Source organism: Sceloporus undulatus, chromosome 5, assembly GCF_019175285.1.
Source record: "Sceloporus undulatus isolate JIND9_A2432 ecotype Alabama chromosome 5, SceUnd_v1.1, whole genome shotgun sequence".
Classification (NCBI taxonomy): domain Eukaryota; kingdom Metazoa; phylum Chordata; class Lepidosauria; order Squamata; family Phrynosomatidae; genus Sceloporus; species Sceloporus undulatus.
In genome coordinates, this window is record NC_056526.1 from 11,381,961 (window position 1) to 11,406,460 (window position 24,500).

The window sequence follows — 24,500 nt, forward strand, 5'->3', positions numbered from 1 at the left end:
TGTTGTGGAGGGGATAGGTAGGAAGAAAAGAAACGGAGCAATCCAGCATATGGACTAAAGAGCTCTGGATCTGTAATGGGCTTTAGGGCTTTAACAGCACTGAACTGCTGACCTAGAAGTGAAAGGCTTATGAACCAGTTACTGAAACCACCCCACCCAGCATGCCAATGAAGTCATTTTAAGGGGGCTTTCAAAAGCCATCTGTGAAAAAGAAAGGCCACACTTTCCTGGCCCATTTAGAAAGCTGGTTTTAAAACCTTGAAAGAGCCACGGCAGAGCCAGTACGGTATCAGGACTAATAGTCCAGACAGTAAGCTACAAAAATCCCCTTTTAAATCTCATTCTAGTCATTTATTTACTCCTAAGGATGACCCTTAAGGAAGGCATCATCTTCAAAGGTATATGTCTTCTTCATTGTGGAGAGTCTAATAAAGGCTGCATTTATTATATCAATGTACTGGAAGCACTGTGAAATCACTCTCTTAATGTCTGGGCAAATTCAAGAAATTTTGCTGCATAGATTCTTGTCAAAGTCATTCAAGAAACCGCTTCCTCTGGATCCATTTTGGATCAGAGCTGTTAAAGCACTTTTTCTGATATCCTTCTATCTTGGTTGGGTCTAATAGCAAGTTAGATTGTAATGAAACTTAGGGCCCTTTCATATTATATAATCATAGCACTATGATCCCATTTTAACTGCCATGCCTGCATCATATAGAATCCTAGGGTTTATAGTTTGGTGACACTCTAGCTGAAAGTTATAAATACCATTTCCTAGATAATTTTAGTTTTAGTTTTATCCATTTAAATTATTGTAAACTGCCTTGAATCCTATTTTGGGAAAAACATGTAGTATAAATCCCATAAATAAATAAATAAATAAATAAATAAATAAATAAATCCGTCCATCCATCCATATCCTAAAATTCCATAAGATGCTGCCATGACAGTTAAAGTGGCTGGATTAGATGGCCCTTGTAGTCTCTTCCAACTCTACAATTCTATGATCCTATGATCCCCTTAGTCACCTTGCCTGACCCTTTTCTGTGGATGCCTAAACTATATTTCTAGATGCTCTACTGATCATTTAATTTACTACAGTTATTTCTCTGTGCCCTTTCTTAATAAACACTATTAATTTCTGGCCGATTCCTATAGCTGGCCCAGACTATTAGACTTTGGAGTTTATTGCATTGCTAAAAAATGTGATTTACCGCTGCCATTTTCAATTCATATTTGGGATACATCCGGATATTATCACATGCATTTTGCTGCTGATTCTGCCGGTCGGGTGAATCCTGGCTAACTTCCAGCTAGAATCTGAGCTCAGCCAGCTGATTTCCAAAGCTGGGGGCTTCCCAGTTTTGAAAAGACACCAGCTGAACTTGGATTCAAGCCAGACATTAGCTGTGCTGCACTTAGCCAGTGGCATCAGCAGCAAAATGCATGCGATAATATCTAGATGTATCCTGAATTCGAATTGAAAATGGCAGCTGTAAGTCGTGTTTTTTAGCAACGCGATTAATTCCTTTGTCTATACTGACTGAAAATTTGGGACCAGGCCGGAGCATTATGCTCCACACACCCTGGAGTTTTGGGGACAAAAAAATATACATGCTCCAAATGTATTTCTGTCTCCTTCTCCTCCTATAACTCTAAAGCTATCAATTCTGCCCCTTTCATGGCCCATTTTAGGCCACTGAAACTCAAAGTCTTCTTCCATATAATCTGCCCCACTCACTCAGGTCCTCCAGGAAGAATTTACTGCATTCTATAAAGACCAGATTGACTGCTACTTCCCAGAGGTCTTTTTATTCTGCTGTTCACAGATTGTGGAACAGCCTGCCAGAGGAGATCCGTCATATTACCAACCTAGATAGCTTTTAAAAAGCTCTCGAGACAGATCTCTTCCAACAACCTTTCCTGAATAGGAGAACCAGCTGTAACAATGAAGCTTATTCATGCTATACCCCATGTAGCCTTCACTCAATTTGAAAAGTTGTTGTAATGGTTATTGTTAATTTTATATTTTAATTTTGATCTGTTAACAGATTATTTTAATTGTCACTTGTTTAATTGTTATCTTAAGGGGGGAAGGGAACTGTAGGTCATTTATTAAAGGTATTGTTGGAACTGTATGTTAGTCGCTTCAATTGCTTGTACAGAGAAGTGGGATATAAATAAAAATTGTTTTATTAGAGTCATCTTACAATGTCTAAAAAAGTCCAACTCTTCATTTCTCCAGGATTCCTTATGCTTCTTATTTGGAAAATTATAACTGAAGGCACAGTTAAAACAGATTCCATCCTCATTCTGAAAAGGGAGGAAAGTGAACCACCACAGAAAGGGTCCTGTTGAGGATAGCTCAGTATTAATGGTGATGATCATTCAAGTACTAGAAGACCAACCCAGAATCCTTCTCTATAATAAATTACATTTCCACAGAAAGGGTTATGTTCCATAAGGAAGCACTGACATGGATAACCTACTAACAATTGAAACCTGAAACGAAACACTCCTAAGAAAGCTTCTATACATCACTCTAACTCTTTTGGATCTTCTCCATATGTACACTGAAAATGTGAAAAAGATGGAAGTTGAACCTAAGTTGCCAGTCAGTTCTTAAAGCCTGGAAAAGTAGTTTTTTGGACTATAACTTTCAGACAACACAGTCAGCATGACCAAAGTCCAAAAAAGTAACTTTTATGAACTTTGATGATTCCTCCAATGTTATTGGTTGTTCTGCCAGTTCTACAGCAACACTTTGTATCAAAATCCAGCAGACTGAAAAGGGCCATCTACACATGTATTGAGAACATGTGGTTTGAGCACTGGGCTATGACTCTGGAGACCAGGATGTGAATCCTCACTCAGCCATGAAAGCCTTGAGCAAGTCACATTCTCTGCACCTCAAAGACAAACTTCACCTTGAACAAATCTTGCCAAGAAATCCCAGTGACAGGTTCTCTTAGGCTCACCATAAGTTGGAAACAATGCGAAGACACAAGAAGAAGAAGAAGAAGAAGAAGAAGAAGACCACAACAACAACAACAACCTTTCTATCAACAGATGATGCTCAAGGCAGATAAGAGTTGCAAAATCAATTAAAAACAAATCAATTAAATGGTTACAACACAAAATATAGATTTTTTTAAAATCACTATTTTGAAAGGACCAACAAAAAGAGAACAGAACTACCAACCAGGCAAAGATACCTAACTAGCACAAACATCTCAGTTTAGATGGTAAAAGTCAGGCTAGTCTCCCTTGGCAGGGAGTTCCAGAGCCTTAGAGTCCCCTAAAATAAAGCTTTCTCACACAGCCCTACCCAACTGTGGCTCTGAAGATGGCAAGACTAAAATAGCTTCCCTGAATATCTTAAGACCCGTGCGAACTTGTAACACCCAAATGAATCAACAGAAATTCATGTAAGTTCCATTAAGTCAATAGGTCTACTACAGTTGAGAGTAACAATTGGATTCAGACCCCGGATTGCCATATTATTCCATGCCTCTGCTGTAAATCCAGGACCCAGTTGTGCTTCAATATGGGAAACAATAATAATAATAATAATAATAATAATAAATTTTATTTATATACTACCTTTCCAAAGATCAGATTTCTGAGTTTCTGCCAGTTTTCTTTCCACCAGAGATGGAGATTTGCCATTCATTACTGATCTCAACAAGCAACACTAAAGTCTGCAATCTCTGTTTTTGGAGTAAGTCTACTCACAAATCTAATGATTTTTTTTCCCTATTCTCCTCCATTCACTCATTTTTTGTACCATCTAGTCTGATGAAAGGTTCTAGAGAACTTGAAAGACAACACACCTTTGTGACATTTTGGTTGGTTCTAATAAAGATATTACTCAATTTTGATTTTTGTTTTAGTAAGTGGAGAAAGTGTGAAACAGGCTTCTATGGGGTTTGTAATCTTGTTGTGTGAGACCACCCATCTAAAATACTTCAAATGATTCATGACCTCTTCTGAAAAATTTACTGAATCTGGCCATTACTCCAACCAACTTTTCTGGTTGCCTCTGTTACCCCTCTTGAGAGGTGACAGAGAGTGTGCACTTTTCAAGAAGCACCAGTGCAAGGCTCTGGTTCTTAAAAGAAGAAGAGTAGCAAAAGCAAAGAGGTTTGCAACCAACACATCTATGCCTCAGATGCAGGAAATCCTGAAGTGATCTGCCCTTTCAATAAATGGACATTTTCTAAAAAGGTCAAAACTTACCAGTATGCCCTGAGGACTGAGAGTCTTTTAGTTTTCAACATATCATTTGTTTGACCTTAATGGTCTTCTGCCAAGAGACAGCAAGAAGAAATCTACAAATCTACATTGTCTATATAGTGAGTTGTACTGGAGATCGGCCCTCTGCTTTCTTTCACCCGCCCTCTCATTGAGCTTTTGGGCCAGCGTGACCTTTTCACAGCTAAAGATGCCCTCATTAAGACAGCTGATCTCTTACTAAATGTTAATGTTTGGCGGAAAGAGCTCTAATGCGCTGTAAGCATCTGAGGAATGGCAACAACAAAAACAATCTGGCATCATTTCCTTTAAATGTCAGCTGCCCATGTGGATGCAACCTATGATTTCTGCAATCCCATTAGGTCCCCCAGCCTTCATTAAAATATTCTTGATATTTTTAATAGGCCAGTTAATATTTTATAATGGGGTGATCAGCTCTAGAATTCTTGGAGCGACTCCAATTTTCAGATAAGTAATACCATAAATTGTGTTCCTCATAACTATTGGGTAGGAAGAAAGGGTCTAATAAGTGAATGGAAGAAAGTCTAATCATTGAATAATGACATCTTCTAGCCTGTGTTCATCCCTATGAGAGCAGGATAGTAATTGCCCCAAGCTTTTAAGGAGCTATTGAAGGAACTGAATCCTATCTTCAAAATAGGCTCAGCACCTTGGACAGTAACTTTCAACTTCAGATTAAAACCCAGAATAAAATCACTGCTCAATGGTCCTGGGAGCTACCAGTCATCACTACTTCTAATAAATTCAAAGCACCAATGCACTAATATTTCCAAGCTAAGTGACTGTACTTGCCAAGGAATTCTGAGAATTATAGTTCAAAAAAATTACTTTTCTAAGCTCTGGTTCTTCAGTATTTCTGCAGCGTATGTGACTAGATCATTCAACTATTCCCAAATTACAAAACTAAAATGCAAGAAAGGAGGTGAAGCAGAGAAAAAGAGTCCAAGTGGAAAGAGCAGAGCTAATATCCTAGGTGTAAGAGATACATTTTAAAGCATCTTCTGACCCAGCAGAGTGCATGGCATTTACAGTGCCATGTGGGGAAAAGGCAAAGAAGAATAATGCTGCCCTCCTTACCTGGTCCAGGTGGTTGTAGAAGTCTAAACTTGCTGCACACAGGTACCTCCCCAGCAGCGTAGCATGAGTTGTGAAAATGGTGGCAACAGGGATCTTCCTGAATCTACAGAGGATTAACCCAGGTCCTGCTTGCCATTCGTGGAAGTGAGCAATGATATTGGGTTTGTCTTCTAATTGATCAGTAAGCTGTAAAGAATTTATAAACTGACATGTTACTTGATTTCAGACACCATCTCATATCTCCATAGAGATATGGTACATATAATCTAATCCTACTAAAATCTCCCAACCTGGATTGCTGCTACTGTGAGGAAGATTAATTGATTTAAGCATAAGGATTTTGTTTTCTGTTGTCGCTTCTCGGCCTTTTGGCTAAGATCAAGTGTAGCAAGCAAATGACCTATGCTATAGGGGTGGGTACAGAGGATAATGAAAGTTATGATATGGTGGGAAGTTAAGGCTTTGCTGTGATGTTGGCAGTGTGGATGGTGGATACAGGGAATGTACAGAAGGATCCAATGCTGTATCCTCCCTAATGCAACAAAACTCTTAAAGTCCCTGCTCATGGGAAAGAGTTCTGGAAACTGGAAGGGTCCTGCAAAGCAATATATTGCCACCTTCCCACCCAGTCAACTGCCTCTCATCCTTCTCTCTTGCCATTTTCTTTATAAGGTGATCTTGGGAAGAAATTTCTCAGTTTATATATTGTCTGGGTCTCTGTGCGCCTTCAAATTGGAATCACTAGCAAATCTGACTGAATCTGGTTCAAAGGAGGTCTGCCTTAACCTGAACATCTCCTGAATATCTTCAAATCACTCTGGATTAGTCTAGGATCTGGCCAAATCTGAATCCTTAGTCCATATCCTTAATTTCCATGGACTTTGGTGGTATTACTGACAGGGCGATGAAAGAAGTGGGAGAAGATTTGGCGTGGGTATGTAATGTATTGTGATAAGCAAATGGAAGTCACATTAGCTTAGCAAATATGATCTGTAATACCATTGGAATCTTCATTAATTTACTGTAATTTTGTTTAATTTGATGCTTTCTTGTTACCTTATTTTGAGCATATTGGTATGGCTTGGCTATGATGAACATAGAGAGTAAGTACATTCTATAACCACACAAGGCACAAACTTTAAACACAATACCTCTTTTAAGAACCACGCAGTTAATGATCCAAAGATGAGTGAGTCGTTTGCTTCTCGGTCATGGTAAGGTATTCCTATATGGCTTGCATCCCAGAATTCCCCTTTCCATTTCTCGAGATTCCAAGCTGCTGATCCTATATCAAATAGCACCACATATGGGCTCCCTTCTATCAGCCACCTGCCAAAATGCACCTGTTAAAGAGAGGTAGAAATGTTAGATCCAACCCACCCGTGTTCTCACCACTCATTGCTCAACCAACCAAAAACAGAATCATTCCATCAAGATGCATCAGAATCTGCTAAGGGTAGTAAAAGCATTAAGAGTAAATTGTTGGGTTATCAATGGTGGTTTGGGTAATCTTTCTGTTCTGAATGGAACTATAGTTCTCTTAGAGGGAGAAGTCACCATCTTGGGATGCGCTTGGATTCAACTGTCACTAGATGAACACCATCTGTGACTATTTCTGGACAGGGCTAACCTGACCATAGAAATTCACATGTTGGTATCTTTAAGGCTGGACTATCGTAACTTGCTTTGTGTGCAGCTATCTGTGAGTTCAAATCTCCGCTCCACCCTGGAAACCCACTGGGCGACCTTCTGTCAGTCATACTCTCTCAGCTTCAGAGGAAGGCAAAGACAAACTTCTTCTGAATAAATCTTGCCAAGAAAACAGCGTAATAGGTTCACCTTGTTGTTGTTGTTGTTGTTGTTGTTGTTGTTGTTGTTGTGTGCCTTCAAGTCATTTCTGACTTATGGAGGCCCTAAGGTGAACCTATCATGCGGTTTTCTTGGCAAGTTTTGCCTTGGGGTTTCCATAAAACAGAAACTCACTGAAGGCATGTAACAACTGAAAGAAGCCTAATAGTATTTGAAAACTGCAGTTTTCTCCTAAAGATGAATAATATAGTGAAATTATTTGTTCTTGCCAATGAGTTCATTCATTGAATGGAGTTCATTGATTAAGATCACCTAGCAGTAACCTTGGGCAAGCAGCTTAATCTCACCTGCACAGCAGGATTTATCATTTGTTCATTTATTCAATGTATATCCCACCTGTCCAGTCCCTGGATACTCCCACAATAAAAATACATTTTAAAAAGCAAAAAGAAAAATTACCTTCAGTCTATGTTTATAAGGTGTATGTGAATCATAAATGAATGTTATATTTAGACTTGGATCCCATCTCCAAGATATCTCATAATGTATATGTAAATGTTCCAAAATCCAGACAAATCCAAAATTCAAAATATGTCTGATCCCAAGCATTTTGGATAAGGAGACTCAACTTGTAACACTTTGTCCTGCTTGCCTACTATCACCTTGTGTGTGTGTGTGTGTGTGGCACCATTAAAAATGCAGTGTCCAAATACAATGGAAATGATGCAAATAGGCTCAATCAGTCAGGCTAAGGTCATTCTGAAATCTGACTGTATTATCCAAGGACTGGATAACTAAGACTCAAATCCTACTAAGACGACTTTCAGATAAATGCCTTTTTAACCATGTAATTGGATAAACAGGGTTCCTTTTTCAAAAATAACCTGTAATGAATTGACTTTGCAATACTAACATCTGTGCAAACGGTGAGAGGGGTGGCTGAGGCTTGCGTAAAGTAACTTTGACCGAGACAAGTGTGGCAAGCAGAAAGACAAGAGCATTAACTGAACCAGTTAATCTCCTCAGAGTAGGCTTAGTTGCCTCAGGAAACAAAAGGAAGATCTCATTTACCTGACACCCATTGCCCCTCATGGTTTCCATTGCCTTTTTCACGGCTGTGCTGGGCGGTTCACAGACTTCCACCTGTGTCTTCATGTTGTGCTCAAAATAAGGGCCAATAAGGAAATAATTTTCTCCCCATTCATCTAATGTGATTTTGGCTTTTGTCTGGATCACAGTGTAGATGCCGCCAACTGGAAAAGAATAAACACAATCTGAAACTGGAAAGAAAGTAAAAACCTATCATTAAGTCAATGCAGACAAAATATTTAGGCTTTAGTGACCTTGGGCAAGACTCTCTCAGCCTCAGAGAATGGCAAAGACAAGCTCCCTCTGAAGAAACATCCCAAGAAAACCTCATGATAGGGTCACCATAAGTCAGAAATGACTTGAAGGCACACAACAACAAATATTATGGAGAAGCTTACAGAACTCACAGTGTGGCATAGTGGTTTGTGTGTTGGACTATGACTTTGGAGACCAGGGTTCAATTTCCTGCATGATCCTGAAACCCACTGGGTGATCTTGGAGAAATCATATGTTCTCAGCCTTAGGGAAAAGCAATGGCAAAACTCCTCTGAACAAACTTTCTCAATTAAAAAAAATGATAGAGTCATCTTAGGGTCTCCGTAAATCAGAAACTACTTGAAGGAACACATCAACAAATTCACAGGTGCAATGACAATGGAGGTGTAATAGGGAGTGAAAAGGCTAGAGGCACATCTGGAGGATGGGGACAAGGGCTGGTGGTGTTCCATTCCTTTTTTATTGGTATAAACAATGCAAATTCCTTTGATCTGCCCTTGCTACCAAGCTCACTTTATCACCCAGAAAGGCAGAAGTTACCAGAGCCTTAGAAACTAATTGGCCCCAGAGGCATTTGAAAATCCACCTGCCCTCAAGATCAGACATCAGCAGAATGACTGGAACTGCACTGTAATGCTCAGAATAAGATTACTGTGTCACAATCTATTTCTGAGAGCTCAAGAGGGTGTCTTGGAGGCCAGTGCTGGCAGGTTTTCAAGCAATCCTTGCTAATAGCAAAGACCCATGAGTCGGGTTGCAGGGGATGGGAAAGATGTCAGTTTGAGACTCAAGAGAGTCATGGGTGGTGAGAGCAGCCCAAACAAATCTAGATGGACAAACCTCTTCCTTTGCTTACATTTGTAAGATCTTAGAAATGGGGTTTTGGAACATGACTCCCAGAATACTCCAGCCAAAATGTCTATTAGCCATGCTGGTTGGAAGATCTGAGAAGCTGCAGTCCAGAAAGTAACCTTCTCAAGCCTTGCAGCAGTCCCCTGCAGGATTAGAAATGCTAGATCCAACAGCAAATGGCTTCAATAGTATTCTGTTTTCCTGTGATCAACTAGATGCTCAAAGCCCACAAACAGAATATAAAGGCAAACACCATTAATGCTTATCTACTGGCAACTGGCCTTCAGAGATCTACTTCAATGCTCCATTCAGCTACTGTTGCCAGTTTTGGGGACAGTCACAATGGTCAAGCAGTAAATCCTGCAATGCTGTTCATCATCATGAGAATCCCCCTAGCTATGCCCCTAAGTAAAATCCAAACATGCTGATAGCTCTGTTGATCCTTATCATCAAAACAGTTCTAGAAGGTTAGCCCCCCAGAGCATGACTTTTGCAAAGCTAATGGGTTCTAACTGCTTATTTAATCCAGGCCACACCAAAATACTTGGCACTACAACAGGGAAAGTTCACTATACAGTTAGCCCCCCCTCCCCGTTCCATGGATTTCCTGTCTATGGATTCAACCATTCAGGGCATGATATATATATATAGTAAAAAAAGCAGACCTTAAGTTTGCAATTTTTCTAAGGGACACCATTTTCCTATGCCATTGTATTTAATGTATTCATTGAGCATCTATGGATTTTGGTATCCACAGGGAGTCATGGAACCAAAACCCAGCAAATCCAAAACACCCACTGTGTAATCTTGCTAGGAATATTCCCCTTCTTCTGCTCCACTTCAAACTGTTATGAGGATTATCTACTTGCATTTGCATGCTTTTGAACTGCTAGGTTGGCAGAAACTGGACTAGTGACAGGAGCTCACCCCAACGTGCAGGACCTGGGCCTCAAATGGCTAACCTGCTGATCTTGCAATCAACAGAGTCAGCATCTTAACCACTTGAGCCACTACATCCCATATGTGTGTGTGTGTGTGTAATATTTTCAAGCTGAGGATGCTTGAAACCATGGATAAAAATCCATAGATACAGAGCGTTTACTGTAATTGAGAATAATGCTGCTGGAGACCTGGGTAGGCCCAATTTTTTTCTATTAAATTTTAATAATAAATATTTAAATGTTATTCACCCTGCATCTTTTTTAGGCTGCAAAGAGTATTTCTGATTTCATCAAAAGGGCTCAATACATTTTCTAAGGTCTTGAAGGGGTAGAAAAAAGGGCAGGTAAGATCTCCTGATGCTCTGCCCACATCAGGGTAAAAGCTATCCTGGCACATCCATCTTCTGCACACAATATTAACCCTCAAGTTTTCAGACACTGTGATTTCTAAGGCCCACCAAATATTTGTCCTCCTGTAATTATAAACTACTCTTTCAAATAATCCTCTCTTTATCTTTAGCCACACAGAGAGAGGGGAGATCAATCATTTACCCATTGGTAATTCATTTATGCTACTACAGCATTGCATGGTTTGTTCTACAGCTCAGTTCAGGCTGTTTTTTGGGATACAAACAGTCCCCTTTTTTGTTTTGTTTTGAAAGTCCAGCTGCCCTATAAAAAGAGAATACGAGCCTATTTATTGCACTTCCAGGGCCATCCAGATGATATACCTGGCCACTTCTTTTACATACACAACAAACCTCCGGGGTAGGTTAGGCTAACAACTGATAGCAGAATTTGTGCCCAAGTAAGAAGTTGAGCCCAAATCTGCATTCAGGTCTGCACATGTTCAATTTATGATCAGAAGTAATCCCAAGGTCCTTCTCGCATAGAGTACTGCCAAGCCAGGTATCTCCCTATCCTATATCTTTCATTCCCTATCATTTTTAAAGAATAATCAGAGGCATTAGGCAAAAATGAAGCAGTAGCCTCAGGGAGCAGATTTTGGGTGTCATCAAAAGGCAGCAAATTAGGAGAGGCTGATTATTGTTTTAATGTAATGCATGAGTGTTAGCAAGTTTTTTAAAGAAAGAAAAATAGTCCATTACTCATTATTTTGTGAATAATGCATTAATCTGTCATCATGTATGTGTTATCTTTTTGTTATTTGTGTTTTTTGCTTACACACACACACACACACACACACACAGAGATGGCCAAACAAACCAAACCTTCAAAATAAAATCCTACCCCTCCAAGGCAATATTTGAGAGAGATCAAGTAAAGGTTACTCATTGCAATCTCCCTCTCCAAAGTAATGCTACTGCAAGCTGTTATAGTTCCTAAGGGGATGCACACCCAATTGTTGCCTGGAATGTGTTTCTCCCAACCTCTAGTTTTTTTTAGTTTATTACTGTTTTTACCTCAAGGGAGGAAAGAAGGGCCTTGTGGAGTTTTTTGCAGGGAAAGGAAGTTGCCTCAAGTGGTGCCAATATAATCTGGTTGTTCTTGGGTATTATGCATTTTGACCTGGAAAGAGCAGGATACTATACACTGCTCTGCCACAGGCATGCAAAAAACATTTTGGGGCCAAAATGCATTCTGTCAGGCAGCTTCTAAACCTGGGATGCATCCGTATTGGATGATTATACTACTTTGATACCACTTGAACAGCTATGGTTTCATCCTATGGAATCTTGGGATTTGTAGCTTTGTGAGGCTTAGAATTTTCTCCCTAATAGTGGTCTTATAGTTCAGGGGAGTTACAGTCAGTTCTCCAGATTCACAAATTATTTTGTCCATGGATTCATGCATACATGGTTTGAAAATGTTATATATCCCCCCTTGATTTTTCTGTTTTGGATATGGGACAACATTTTACTACGCCATTGTATATAATGGGGCTTGAACATCCATGGATTTTGGTATCCGCAGAGTGTCCTGGAAACAAATGCCAGTGGATACCAAGGACTAGTGTACTATAGATAACTCTAAGCACTGTAGCTCCACAAACTAAAAACTCCTACATTCCAAAGGATGAAGCCATGATAGTTAAAGTGGCATCTCACTAGTATAATTGTGCAGTGTGGCAGTGGCATCACTAGGGGTAGTGTCACCTGGTGTGATAACCCATGGTGTCACACACCCCCATTGACCTCTTCCCATACCACACCCATACAGAATCCTTTGTGATTTTTTTTAACCAATTTATTCATCAGTTGTAATTTTCATATATCCCTGAATGTAATGGTAATCGTTGTAACATAAACAAATAGCACAATTAAAATTATACTCTTAAATTACAATATCATATGCACAGCCTAAACATATTTACATAGTTCCATGTGGGTAAAGTGAAAATTTGGTCAAATGTGAAGTTTTATTTATTTATTAATTAATATTTATTATGAATTCTATGTATACCCACTAAACATTACATCAATAAAACATAATCACACAAACACACCGTTAAAATATATCAACATTCTCAGGTTGACATATTTGTCTTCATTATAATGAGGACATATTTAATGTTCAAAGCATTAACCTACTTCACTTCACTTTATTTAACTTTACTTTGCTTAGAATTAGAAATGTGAAGTTTTTAATATGTGTGTGTGTGAGTGTGTATAATTTTTAAATTATTTTTTTAAATATTAAATTTTAATTTAAAAAACCTGGGACCTCTCCTTTCTCCTCCCACTGAGCCTCACCCCACTCACACCATCTCTTTAGCATTTTAAAGGGATGCAGGTGAATGCCACAGCCCATTTCTGCCCAAATGCAGATGTGTGAGGAGCAGTGGTGTCACACACCCCTTAGGGTGTCACCTGGTGCAGTCCACACACCCCACACAAACCCAAGTGATGCCACTACAGTATGGATAAACTCCCAGTCTTTAGACAGAAACAACCTTCTCACCCCTGAAAGCTGGAAATGAGGGGGGAAAAACCAGTAACATTTGCTTTCTGCTATGAATCTCTTTGAGCTCGACTTGGACCTAAAGCTTGCAAACTAACTAGTAAGGTACAGTAGGTTCTTGTTATCTGCTGGGGTTTGGTTCCAGGACCCCCTGTGGATACCAAAATCCATGGACGCTCAAGTCCCTTTAAATACAATAGCAGAGTAAAATGGTGTCCCTTATATAAAATGGCAAAATCAAAGTTTGTTTGGGGGAAGTTTATATATACATATATATATTTGAATATTTTCACGCCATGGATGCTTGAATCCGTGGATTAAAAATCCATGGATAAGGAAGGTCAGCTGTAATGGAGTACCCTTTCCACCTCTGAAGACCATATTCCTGCGAGGAGGAGGAAGCGGAATCTCATAGCTTCTAACAGTTCTGCCATCCCACTTTTTCACCTGATTTTAAAATGTCCCAACTTCTCTCTCTTGTACCTCTCTCCTTTCATCTTTGTCCTCAGCTTCCTTCAGTTGCTGCAAAAGTGAATTCAAAGTGTAAAAGAAGTTTGCACTCCGTTAACTTGGCAGAGGGACAGTAGGGAGCTGAATATTTTCCTTCCCAGTAAGCTTAGGCAAAAGCAAACTGCTGCAGCCTCTCCTCACATGTGTGTTCTGCCTCATTAATAATCTTTGCCATCTTAACCACACTCTGATGTTGCTTGTCCACAGATCACCAAGTATAGCCAAAAGTGGATTGGGCCATTCCCTTCTCTTCTGGTCGTCTCTCTCTGCCACTAGGTTGTCTTGCCCTGTCTCGGTCCACTCCCAGAAAGAAGTGTGCTAAGAAAGAGATGGATCTCTCCCGCCAAAGGCTTGAGCTAACAGAATGCTTTGGCAGTTAGACCAAGGTTGCTGGTCTTAATGCAGTGAGTGACACATTTGCTTTATTAGTTTTATCTAATCTTTTATGAGCCAGTGTGGTGTAGTGGCACTAGGACTCCAAGAAACCAGGGCCCAAATCCCTTCTCAGACATGGAAACCCACTGTGTAACCTTGGGCAAGTCACAGCTGCAGAAGACATTGGCAACCCTCCTCTCAACAAATCTTGCTAAGTAAACCCTGTGGTAGGATTGCCCAAGGATCACTGTTAAGTCAGAAACAACTTAAAGGCATACAACGACAACAACAGCAGCAGCATCAGTAACAAATGTTCTGTATGCCAAATCCATCTATTTCTATTGCGTCTGTTGCTGTTTTGGAATTTTAATTGCATTTTAAAAAATTGATGTAATTTATATCCCATCTTTCTCCCAGCACAGGCTACAAGGCAACATTTTATCCTTAGATTTGGTTGCGATTAACCATTTGCAGCCATGTGCCGCCATGAAGAAGGGCAAGGTAAACAATTTCTGATAAAATTATTGGCTGTATATTTTGTTCTGTGTAAAGAAGCATATGGGGAATCTTACAGAAAATTTAAGAAAGCTTCTAAGAACTTGCATATTTTACCTATAACATCTGTTTGTTTTTATTACTATATTCCGCTTAGAATTTTATGATATTTTATTATTGGCTTTAACTGCTATTTGCCATTTGGAGTGATAAGCCCCAGAAGAGCAGGCTGTATGTTTTCTCGTAAACAACCACACAAACAAGTGCCCAGCTTTTCTTGTAAGTATGGTTGCCAGGTGAAAGAACACAAGCACCACTGGCTAAAATTCCATCTTCTACACAACCATTAAAGGGGCAGGAGTCCTGTTCCTTATTTCACTTGCTAACTCTGAGCACAGGCTTGCTGTAGGAAGGGGGAAATTGTTGAATGACAATAGAAAAGAAAGAGATGTGGATAAATGCTCTTTAACCATAGTGGCAGTATGGAGGAATACTTCATTGAATAAATGCATGATTTATATACAAATAATACATTTGGAAACTGGAGGGTTCTCATCTGATGCCTCAAAAAGCAAGCAAACAAAAACACGAGGGCCTTTTCACACTATACAACTACAGGCCGAGTCTCCCTCATCCAGATTTCCGAAATCCAAAATATTCCAAAACCCAAAACCCTTGTCATGGACGGCTGAGATAGTGAACCTTTGCTTTCTGACGTTTCAGTGTACACAGACATTTTTTCATGTACAAAATGTTTTAAAATACTGTATAAAATTATCTTCAGGCTATGTGTATATGAAATATAAACTCTTCAAGATAACTCATTATGTACGTATATGCAAATACAGGTATTCCAATATCAACCACCACCACCGCCACCACCCCCAAATCCAAAAACTTCTGGTCGCAAGCATTTTGGATAAGGGAGACCCAATCCCTGTTATGTGATCACCTATCCCTTTTATGTCATCAGATCATTGGACAGAAACACAAGTGTCATCTAAATCTTCTCCTACCCAGTTGGCCCTGTAATGAAGCAAGATAATGTGGTTTCCTCTGGGCCAGTGTGGCACAGTGGTTTGAGTATTGGATTACAACTCTGGAGGCCAGGGTTTGATTCCCCTACTCAGATATGAAACCTACTGGGTGACTTTGGACAAGTCACATGCTCTCAGCCTCAGGGGATAGCAATGGCAAACCTCCTCTGCACAAATTGTGCCAAGAAAACCTCATGATAGGTTCGCATTAGGGTCACCATAAGTCAGCTACAACTTGAAGGCACACAACAAATTCTGGACAGCAGATGCTGATGTGGTGGAAACATGCTGGAGAAGAAAGTTATACGCCACACAGAATGTCCTGAATTTACTAAGCCAACCTGCTACCTTGTGTTGCATTACAGGATGTTGTTCATTCACCAGTGATGGAACAACGTCCCCCTTGCAAGTTTGGTTGGCTTCTATCTCTGGAATGGTAATCTCTGGAGTGGTACCATCTTGTTCTTCATTTCAGGGAGCAAAATGTTTTTGAACAACCCTGTGCTTAGTCCTTAGTAATGATGCCACTTTTCACTTGCAGAAAGTGGCGGAGATAAAGTTGTGTTCAGACAAAGACCTATTCACACTACACAATTATAGTGCAATTACTCCGCTTTAAATGCCATGGATCCATTCCATGGAATCTTGGGGCTGACGGTGTGGAGAACCACACATTTCCACCATGGCCATGGTTCTAATGTGTGCGGAAATTGCAAATGGCCAAAACCCTCCAAATGTTTATAAATTGCAACTGACCACATGCTGTGGACAGAGACAAGTTTGTGGGGAGTCACAACCAGTAACCGTTTTTGTGCACATGGAAACCTTGACTGCTATGCCAAAGTCTGCACCCTGAGCCGACTTTGTTACATAATCACAGTGGTTCTCTAAAGCGATTCTCACAGAAATGGCAAATATAATAATCATGCCAACTCTGAACTGCTGGGAGGGATTTAATGGAGGCAAACAGAGAGGTTTCCTAATGTGTGGACATAAGGAAAGCAATGGTGTTAAAATGGAAGTCTTGCCAAATATAATTAGGAGGACATGATAAGTAGAGTTAAGCTACTAATAGGCATATACTTGTGTTTTATATACAGGCCTTAATGGAATCAGAACCTGAATTTGAGCCTATGGAGGGACATGGTGCTAAATAGTCTCTAGATTTGATCCCCTCATTGCCCTCAATTATAAGTGCTGTCATTTGGAAGTGGAAGAACTGTAAATTATTGATATTCTATATTTGATATTCTAAGTTTCATAACTATAATCATCAATAATTTCCCACCCACCCCCAAATGAAAATTTAAAGGTAAAAAGGTGTATTCAGTTCAAGAACAATACTGCAATTTCACAGCCAAGTCATAATTAAAAAACATGAACCTCGCTCCCACCCAAAACTTGGCCTATTTTGCCAAGATTTCCAGTGTCTGCAAAATGTTCATTTCCAATGTACTCTGAGCATCTACAATGTAGATTTTTCTCAAACTGCTAAGACATTGCCTGGGTTGGGACAAGCATTTCCAGACAGGCTGGAGCTTGTACCTTTCACTTTTACAAACTAGGGATCATGCATGCTATATGCTTTGTTTTGCATAAGATATGACAGACTGAGATTCAGTGTGGTCACATCCATCTTGCGCTGAAAGAATTTCATTCAAACACCTAAGTTGCTTTTAAACAGCCTTTGTTTTTTCTCCAAGTCTTCATTTATTGCCATTTGCACCCTTTCTCTCACCTCATTTAGGCAATAATAGGAACCAGAAGTAAACTACTACATGTAATCTTCTAGGCAAAAATATAGGTACAAGCCTATCTTTCATCTTCTAGCTACTAAATAACAAAACCAAAACCCAAAAACAAAACTAGATACAAACCTTTATTAGTGACTTCCCATGCCACTTCAAATAGTAATAGATCTTCAACTGGGAGATCTTCATCTTCCCACTGAGGCAGCCCATTGAGAGAGGTGACCGAAAGGGATCGCACCAGAGGCATTGGTGATCCTAGTGTTTTCACTGGTGCTTACACAGCACAACAGCCCTTTATAAATTTTTTAGTCCAAAAAAAAGGGTTAGCTTTTGCCCTCCTGGTTGATCTTGTCCTTTCCAGGAGAAAAAAACAAGAGGTCAGCCTGAAAAAGCCAGGAAATGTTGAAAAGCAAAATTTGTCCAGAAAGCTTGATGGGTGATGGAGTTAGAAAAAACGAAATTGCTCAAGCACCAGTCTTCAAACTGGTTCAGTAAAATCCCACTGGCTTTCTTGGAGAGGCTGTTGGCTTTGGTTACAGTGGAAATCCAGATTGGCTTGTCTGCTGAGGGCAAACACAGGCCACAGGGGATCAGTCGAAAATCACCAAGAGCCTCACAGTTCTTGAAAGCCCCTTGACTCAGTGAAACTGCTCTGAGTCTGAATTGCCTTAAGCCAAGCCCCATAGGGAGGAGGATCATGGCTTAATACCACTCAGTTCAAGCCCTGCCCCCTCTCCTTTTCCCACCAGACACATGGGGAGATCACAGTTCAAGCCTAGTTCCAAGGAGGTTTGCATTCTGCCACTTGGGGGGGGGGGATTTAAAATGAATAACCACTAAAGGAAACCTACATTCTACACCTTGAGCAGGAATAGTGCAAGGCCTGGAAATATTTAACCTGAGAAGTAGCGAAACATAAATCCTTACTCATTCTTCTTTCACCATTCACATTTTTTTAAAAAAAATCCTTCCCAATGAAATATTATTTTATTTTATAGCTATATGTGATATGTTATGTATGCAAACCCAGCAAACTTTTATTTACATGAGAACAGCAGCACATATTTTGTATGCCGTTAAATGGAAAATAAATGAATGTCCAGACAGTAAAAGATGGTTGTTCAAATTGTTGGATTATGTTGAAATAGATAAGTTCACATGTATATTGAGAAGGAAATCATAGGAGAAACACAAAAAGGAATTGGGAACACTTAATAGTTTTTTTTGCAAAAAGAACAGGGAGATAAAGCCATTTCAGGATTGTCATAAACTATGAGATAGTTAAATTATCAAGGTAGTAGTTTAGTTTTGCATTATTGAGATTTAGAGATAAAGTGGGATGATGTAAATATTGTTTGCAGGGAAAAATTGGAGATGCTATAAGAAACTTAGTCAAGGAAGGTGTTCAGGTAGTCAATGTTTGTTTTATTGTTATTTTAGTTTATAGCTACATGAGATGTGTTACGTTATGTAATGCATTGTCTTTAGATGTTTGTCAGATTTTAGTATTATTTAGATTTTAATGTGTGAATAAAAATAATTTTAAAAAATAACCTCCTACTATTTCCCGTGGCGCTGGCTTCGTAATTCTGCTGCCATGCACCCCCAAGCTTTGAAACAACCTAATTGTTTGAGCTGCTCTTTTTAAGGAAGACATATTTTGTGTTAACTACAGAATGGCATGCCCCAACAACATTTTCCATTTAAAAAACAGGGCACATCCAAGCAATATTAGAATATGGTCAAGACGGCAAAAATTAAAAACGAGGAAGAAGGCACAAGTTAGGAGAAGCTGCAGCAGTTTGCTTTCACCTGAGTCTAGAAGAAAGGACAAAATTCTTCCCCTTTATCTCGCCCAGGAGTGTTAATGTCAACTGTTGAGATGTAAATGGACTTTAAATTTTCTGGGCTACCCTCCCCATCATAACATCTTATTCAGGACTGAAACATCATGCAGGCATCCGGCTAACATCTCCAATTGTCCCCCCCCCCTTCTGTTTGGTTTGTAACATCTTGTCTGATGAAGAAGCCCATGGACTTTTGAAAGCTTGCAACAAGTATATTGTGCATTTTGATTGGCCAATAAAGGTATCACTGATGGATTTTTGTTTGTATCTCTTAGATTGTGTCTATCTAGCACTTGAAATGTAGAGGGGTCCCTCTAGTGGGCTGTGGATCAAAATTGATTCTCTTTGACTCTAAAAAGGATATTTAATGGAAGGATTTTAGCACATATTAAGGACTGGGGAAACAACGCTATGGCTTTCTGCTCAGGCCATTTTCCAAAGTGAATGTCCCTACTGTCAACATTGCTGGAGGCTGTGGACAGAGGTACAATATATGTAACAAAATTCAAAGATATAGACATGTTACTCTGTAAAATCAATATGTAAAGAGATAGCAATAGCATTAGCACTTTACATTTCTACACCGCTTCATAGTGAACTAAGCACTCTCTAAGCAGTTGACAGTGTGTTAGCCAAGATGCATTTGAGGAAGTAGACTTTAGTCTGCAAAGCACAGGCTGCCGGCTTCTTTCTTTAGTTAGTCTCAAAGGTGCTGCAAGATACCTTTGCAATATAGGTATCAGCTGTCCTTAACTTCCCATCAACAGTACTAATAGGAATAGTATGTGTAATTTTGATCAAAGAAATGGTTAATGGAGGATATTTACACAGAGTTGGAGATAAATCTTGCCACATATGTCATTTCCCATACCAAAATCCACATTTTAAATAAAGGATCAGGTAACAATGAATCCCTTGTATTCATCACCATGTATGCATGTGTGAGCTGAACTGTGAAGACAGAGGAGAGGAAGGCGTTTATCACACAAGGATTTTTGCAGCTTGAATCCGCTGTCACTCCTGGTGCAGGATGCGTATTCACATTAAAACGTGATGTTTTATCACACCTGGTTGCTTTCTATGGGGGGGTCGTTCCGAGGCACTTCCGTAGTCAATCTAATCCAATCCGCAGTGACTGCTATTTTTGGTGAATTCAGTAACAAGCGAATTCACCAAAAACCAGTTCCAAGCTCACTTCGATTTCACTCCGATTAGGTCTGATTCTTCCATCACTCCGATCTAGCCCCCAGTGACCCCATGTGACCTGTCCCATCATCCCCTGCCTCTTCCATCACTCTGATCTAACCCCAGGTGACCCCATGTAACATGTCCCCTCATCCCCTGCCTCTTCCATCACTCCGATCTAGCCCCCAGTGACCCCATGCGACCTGTCTCATCATCCTCTGCCTCTTCCATCACTCCGATCTAACCCCAAGTGACCCCATGGGACCTGTCCCATCATCCCCTGACTGCTCCTTCATCCCGATGAAGGATGACAGCTAAGGAGGGGGCAGGGAAGGAGGACAGCATCCAGAGCCCCAATGAGCATGTGCAAGGGTGCCGATTCAAATTGTTGAACCCTCAAAGTATGTTCTGGTGTGGTAATACAATGTGCACTCATCACACTTTGCTTGAATCCACATCATGTGACTAGCTTCGAATCGAACTGACTCTGCTTCCCCCTCGATTTGGAAGGGCAACGGAAAGGCAACCAGGTGTGGTAAAAATCACGTTTTAACGTGAATTTACAGGAATGACTCCAGATCCGGTGTGAAAAAACATCATATTTCATGTTGCTAGAACAGGAGTGACTGCGGATCTGAACTGCAAACCCCCCATGTGTGATAAGGCTCAAAGAAAATCAACTCATCTGAGATGTGGTACTGTAAAAGAGTGTTGAGGATATGTTGGATAGCCAAAATGACAAATGAATAGGTCCTAGAACAGATCAAGCCTGAACTCTCCCTAGAGGTCAAGAGGCTGTGCAGACCACCCCTAAGGGGCGGCCTCCAGCCGCCTCCAGCTGTGCCACATTGGGGCCACAGCAACCGCATGCTGCAGCCCCAATCTGGCCTTTTCAGGGTACAAAAAGGAGCAGCAAAAAGTGGCTCCTTTTTGTGCCCTGGAAAAGGCACAATAGCTGCAGCAGTGCAGCTTTAAGGTGCTCCTTTGGGGCTGCATCATGTAAACACAGTGCCAGAGAAGCGCTGTGACACTGCGTGCTGTGTGGAGTGGTGCGCGCCATCATGTTTCCATGGGGGCAGAGTCTGGGCATGTGTCGTATAGACACCACACCCCGACTCCAGCCCCAAGCTGGCCTTAATGGCTGGTCTGCACAGCCCCCAAGATTACCAAACTGTGGCTGTCATACTTTGGCCACATCATGAGAAGGCATGATTCATTAGAAAAGACAATAATTCTAGGAAAGGTAGAAGGCAGTAGAAAGAGAGGAAGACCACATGCCAGAGAGCTAAACTCAATCAGGGAAGTCATGAGCCCAAGTCTGCAAGACCTAAGCAGAGCAGTGGAAGATAGGGGGTCCTGGAGATGTTTCATCCACTGGGTCACCATGAGTCAGAGTGGACTCATGGATTTCTTGCATCATGTAGGTTGCTTTTGTTATGTGATGTTATTATAGATTTGCCAGAGTGGCAACTGGAGACTGCTCCTGTAGCTTTAATGGTTATGTAGAAGCAAGAATTTCAGCAGGTTGTTAACTGGTTGTGTGACAAGCAACACAAGGCAGATTTGGTGAAAGCACAGGATAGAGCCTCCTCTATGTCTGCTGCCAAGCTGTGGAACACCCTTCTAGGGTCATTCTGGATCATCAGCAAGTGATGGCCTTTTTACTCAGGTAGGCCTTTGCATTTTAAAATATATAGTTGTAGTGTGTGTGAAGTGATGTGCTGTATTTTATTTCATTTTAAAAATATTTTATTATAACATGTTTTAAATATGCTTTAACAATGGTTTTTAATGATATAATTTAATTTTAAATTTTTTTTGTAAAACAAGTTTTTAATTTAATCTTGTTTTAAATTTCTATAAACTGCCTTGGATCCCATCCCAGGAGAAAGGTGGAATATACATTCAATAAATAAATAAAGTTCAGGCTGGGAACTCAAGCCATAAGAAACCCCCAAGAGACCCTGTTATTTACTGCTCAGCTCAGGTCTTGTGAACAAAGGCCAACAAAGGTACCTATCCTTTCTCAGCTTCCAACCCTGAACTTTTTCCTGCAGCCATCTTCTCCAAAACAGAGAGATGGGTAAGGGATAGGTACTTTCATCCTGCTCAAAGACCTGCTACACTTTAAAGTTAAATCTATATAGGTCTGGCTCAAGTCTACAAAAACTCATGCTATCAATGTCTTTCTTTCAGTTAGTCTCCAAGGTGCTAGAGGGTCCCTTTGCATATTGGTTTTCCAGACTAACATGGCTATATCTTTGCATTAAAGTTAGAGCATCCTCATCCCAGATCCAGTTTGGCAAACCTTTTTAAGATAAACTATTCTGATATTTTTGTACCCAGCATTGTCCTCTGGGTTTGCCATGAAGAGGGAATTTCAGCAGGTGGCATTTGCATGACAAGCAACACCTGCTGAAGTTCCCTTTTTTGCAGAGCTATCAGTGATACAGTAGCCCTGTCCTGTTTTCCATCACTGGAATGCACGTCCCTGATAACTCTGTAATGGTATTTGGCCCTCAGGCTGAAAGAAGTGTCACACACATGTTCTTGTTGTTTCACAGTGGCTTCAAGAGTATTCTGGCTGGTGGAGTCTCCTTCTTCGGAGGTTTTGAAACAGAGGCTGGATGGCCATCTATCAAGGGTACTTTGGTTGTGTCTTCCTTAATGTCAGGGGTTGGGCTGGATGGTCTTTGAGGTTTCTTCCAACTCTAAGATTCTATGCTGAACTTCTCAGAGGGCTTTCTCGCCAAAACTTCTTCAGAGGTGGCTTGCCATTGCCTTGCCCTTAGCCTGAGAGAGTTTTACTTGCTCTGGTCACCCCATAGGTTTCCACGAAGGAGCAAGGATTCAAACACTAGTCTCCCAGAGTCTTCATTGAACAGTCAGACCACTATACCATGCTGGATTTCTCCTTTATGACCTTTGTTCTGAAGAACCCTTGTTCTAAACGAGACTTTCCATACAAGAGAGAATTCTGTTGGGTGAATCCCAACTTCATTGGACAAAAGTACCCAAACTGGGTACATCCTCCTATTCCATGACACAGCTCAAATTGGGTACATCCTCCTATTCCATGACATGTCAACTTTTTCAGACTCAAATCCCCATCCTCCAATTTCTGCGTTTTCAGAGCTAAAAATTCTAAAAACTCTAGTACTGATGGATCTCATGAGTTGCTTGTGAGTAGAGCCAACTCTACCATTAGTATATATGGGAATGTGGTAGCATGTTCTCCAAACAGTTCCTCCTAAGCCTCCTAACTATTCCTCTTTGTTAGAGGGCAAAACCTTTCCACATGGCCTAAGCAGCCTTTCTTCTCCAGGTTCAGGGCTTAACCAGGCCAGTCCACTTCACTTGCCTTCTGTATGTGGACTGGGGGATGGGGTGCCTTACTTCAGACAGCAAAATGTCTTCAGGCAACTCTGTTTGTGAGAACTAAAAGTGAACATGTCCAGAGGAGGGTGACCAAAATAGTGAAAGGATTAGAAACCATGTCCTATGAAGAGCAACTTAGGAAGCTGGGTTTGTTTAGCCTGGAGAAGAGAAGGGTAAGAGGTGACATGATAGGCATGTTCAAATATTTGAAAGGATGTCATATGGAAGAGCCAGTGTGGCATAATGGTTTTAGTGTAGTTGTATGGACTTTATCACAAGGGCAAAAGAGACAGGATAATACTATGTTCCCGTCAAAATCTCGCAATAACAGGATGTTTTTCACACAGTGTCACAATTATTGCATTATTGTCCCATGAATAAAATGGCAAAATCACCCTGTTTCCCCCCCCATAATTTTGCCACTTTATTCAGGGGATAATCGCACGATAATGGCGATCTGTGTGAAAATCTTCCCATTATTGTGCGATATTGTTGGGATTTAATGGTGGTTTAATGACGGGAGGAGGACGCTTGCCTCCCATGTGATAAAGTCCTATGATTCTGGAGACTAAATGCATCTGAGGAAATAGATTTTATTCTATGAAAGCTCATGTGCCAACTTCTTTCTTTCAGTTAGTCTCAAAGATGCTACAAGATCTCTCTTACATAATGTTTCTACAG

General features: G+C 40.4%; 2 protein-coding genes across 2 annotated transcripts in view; both read right to left on the reverse strand.

Moving 5' to 3' along the window:
- The window catches only part of GYS2 (glycogen synthase 2), a 41,540-nt gene extending 23,449 nt beyond the window's left edge, over nucleotides 1–18,091 (reverse strand). The window contains exons 1-4 of the mRNA XM_042469878.1: nucleotides 17,536–18,091; nucleotides 8,233–8,414; nucleotides 6,504–6,695; nucleotides 5,353–5,538 (exon numbers count right to left, since the gene is read on the reverse strand). Coding sequence (XP_042325812.1) covers nucleotides 5,353–5,538; nucleotides 6,504–6,695; nucleotides 8,233–8,414; nucleotides 17,536–17,656 — 681 coding nt within the window. The 5' untranslated portion in view covers nucleotides 17,657–18,091. The remainder of the gene's footprint in view (nucleotides 1–5,352; nucleotides 5,539–6,503; nucleotides 6,696–8,232; nucleotides 8,415–17,535) is intronic.
- The window catches only part of USP6NL (USP6 N-terminal like), a 681,049-nt gene that overhangs the window by 517,520 nt on the left and 139,029 nt on the right, over nucleotides 1–24,500 (reverse strand). The window lies entirely within an intron of this gene.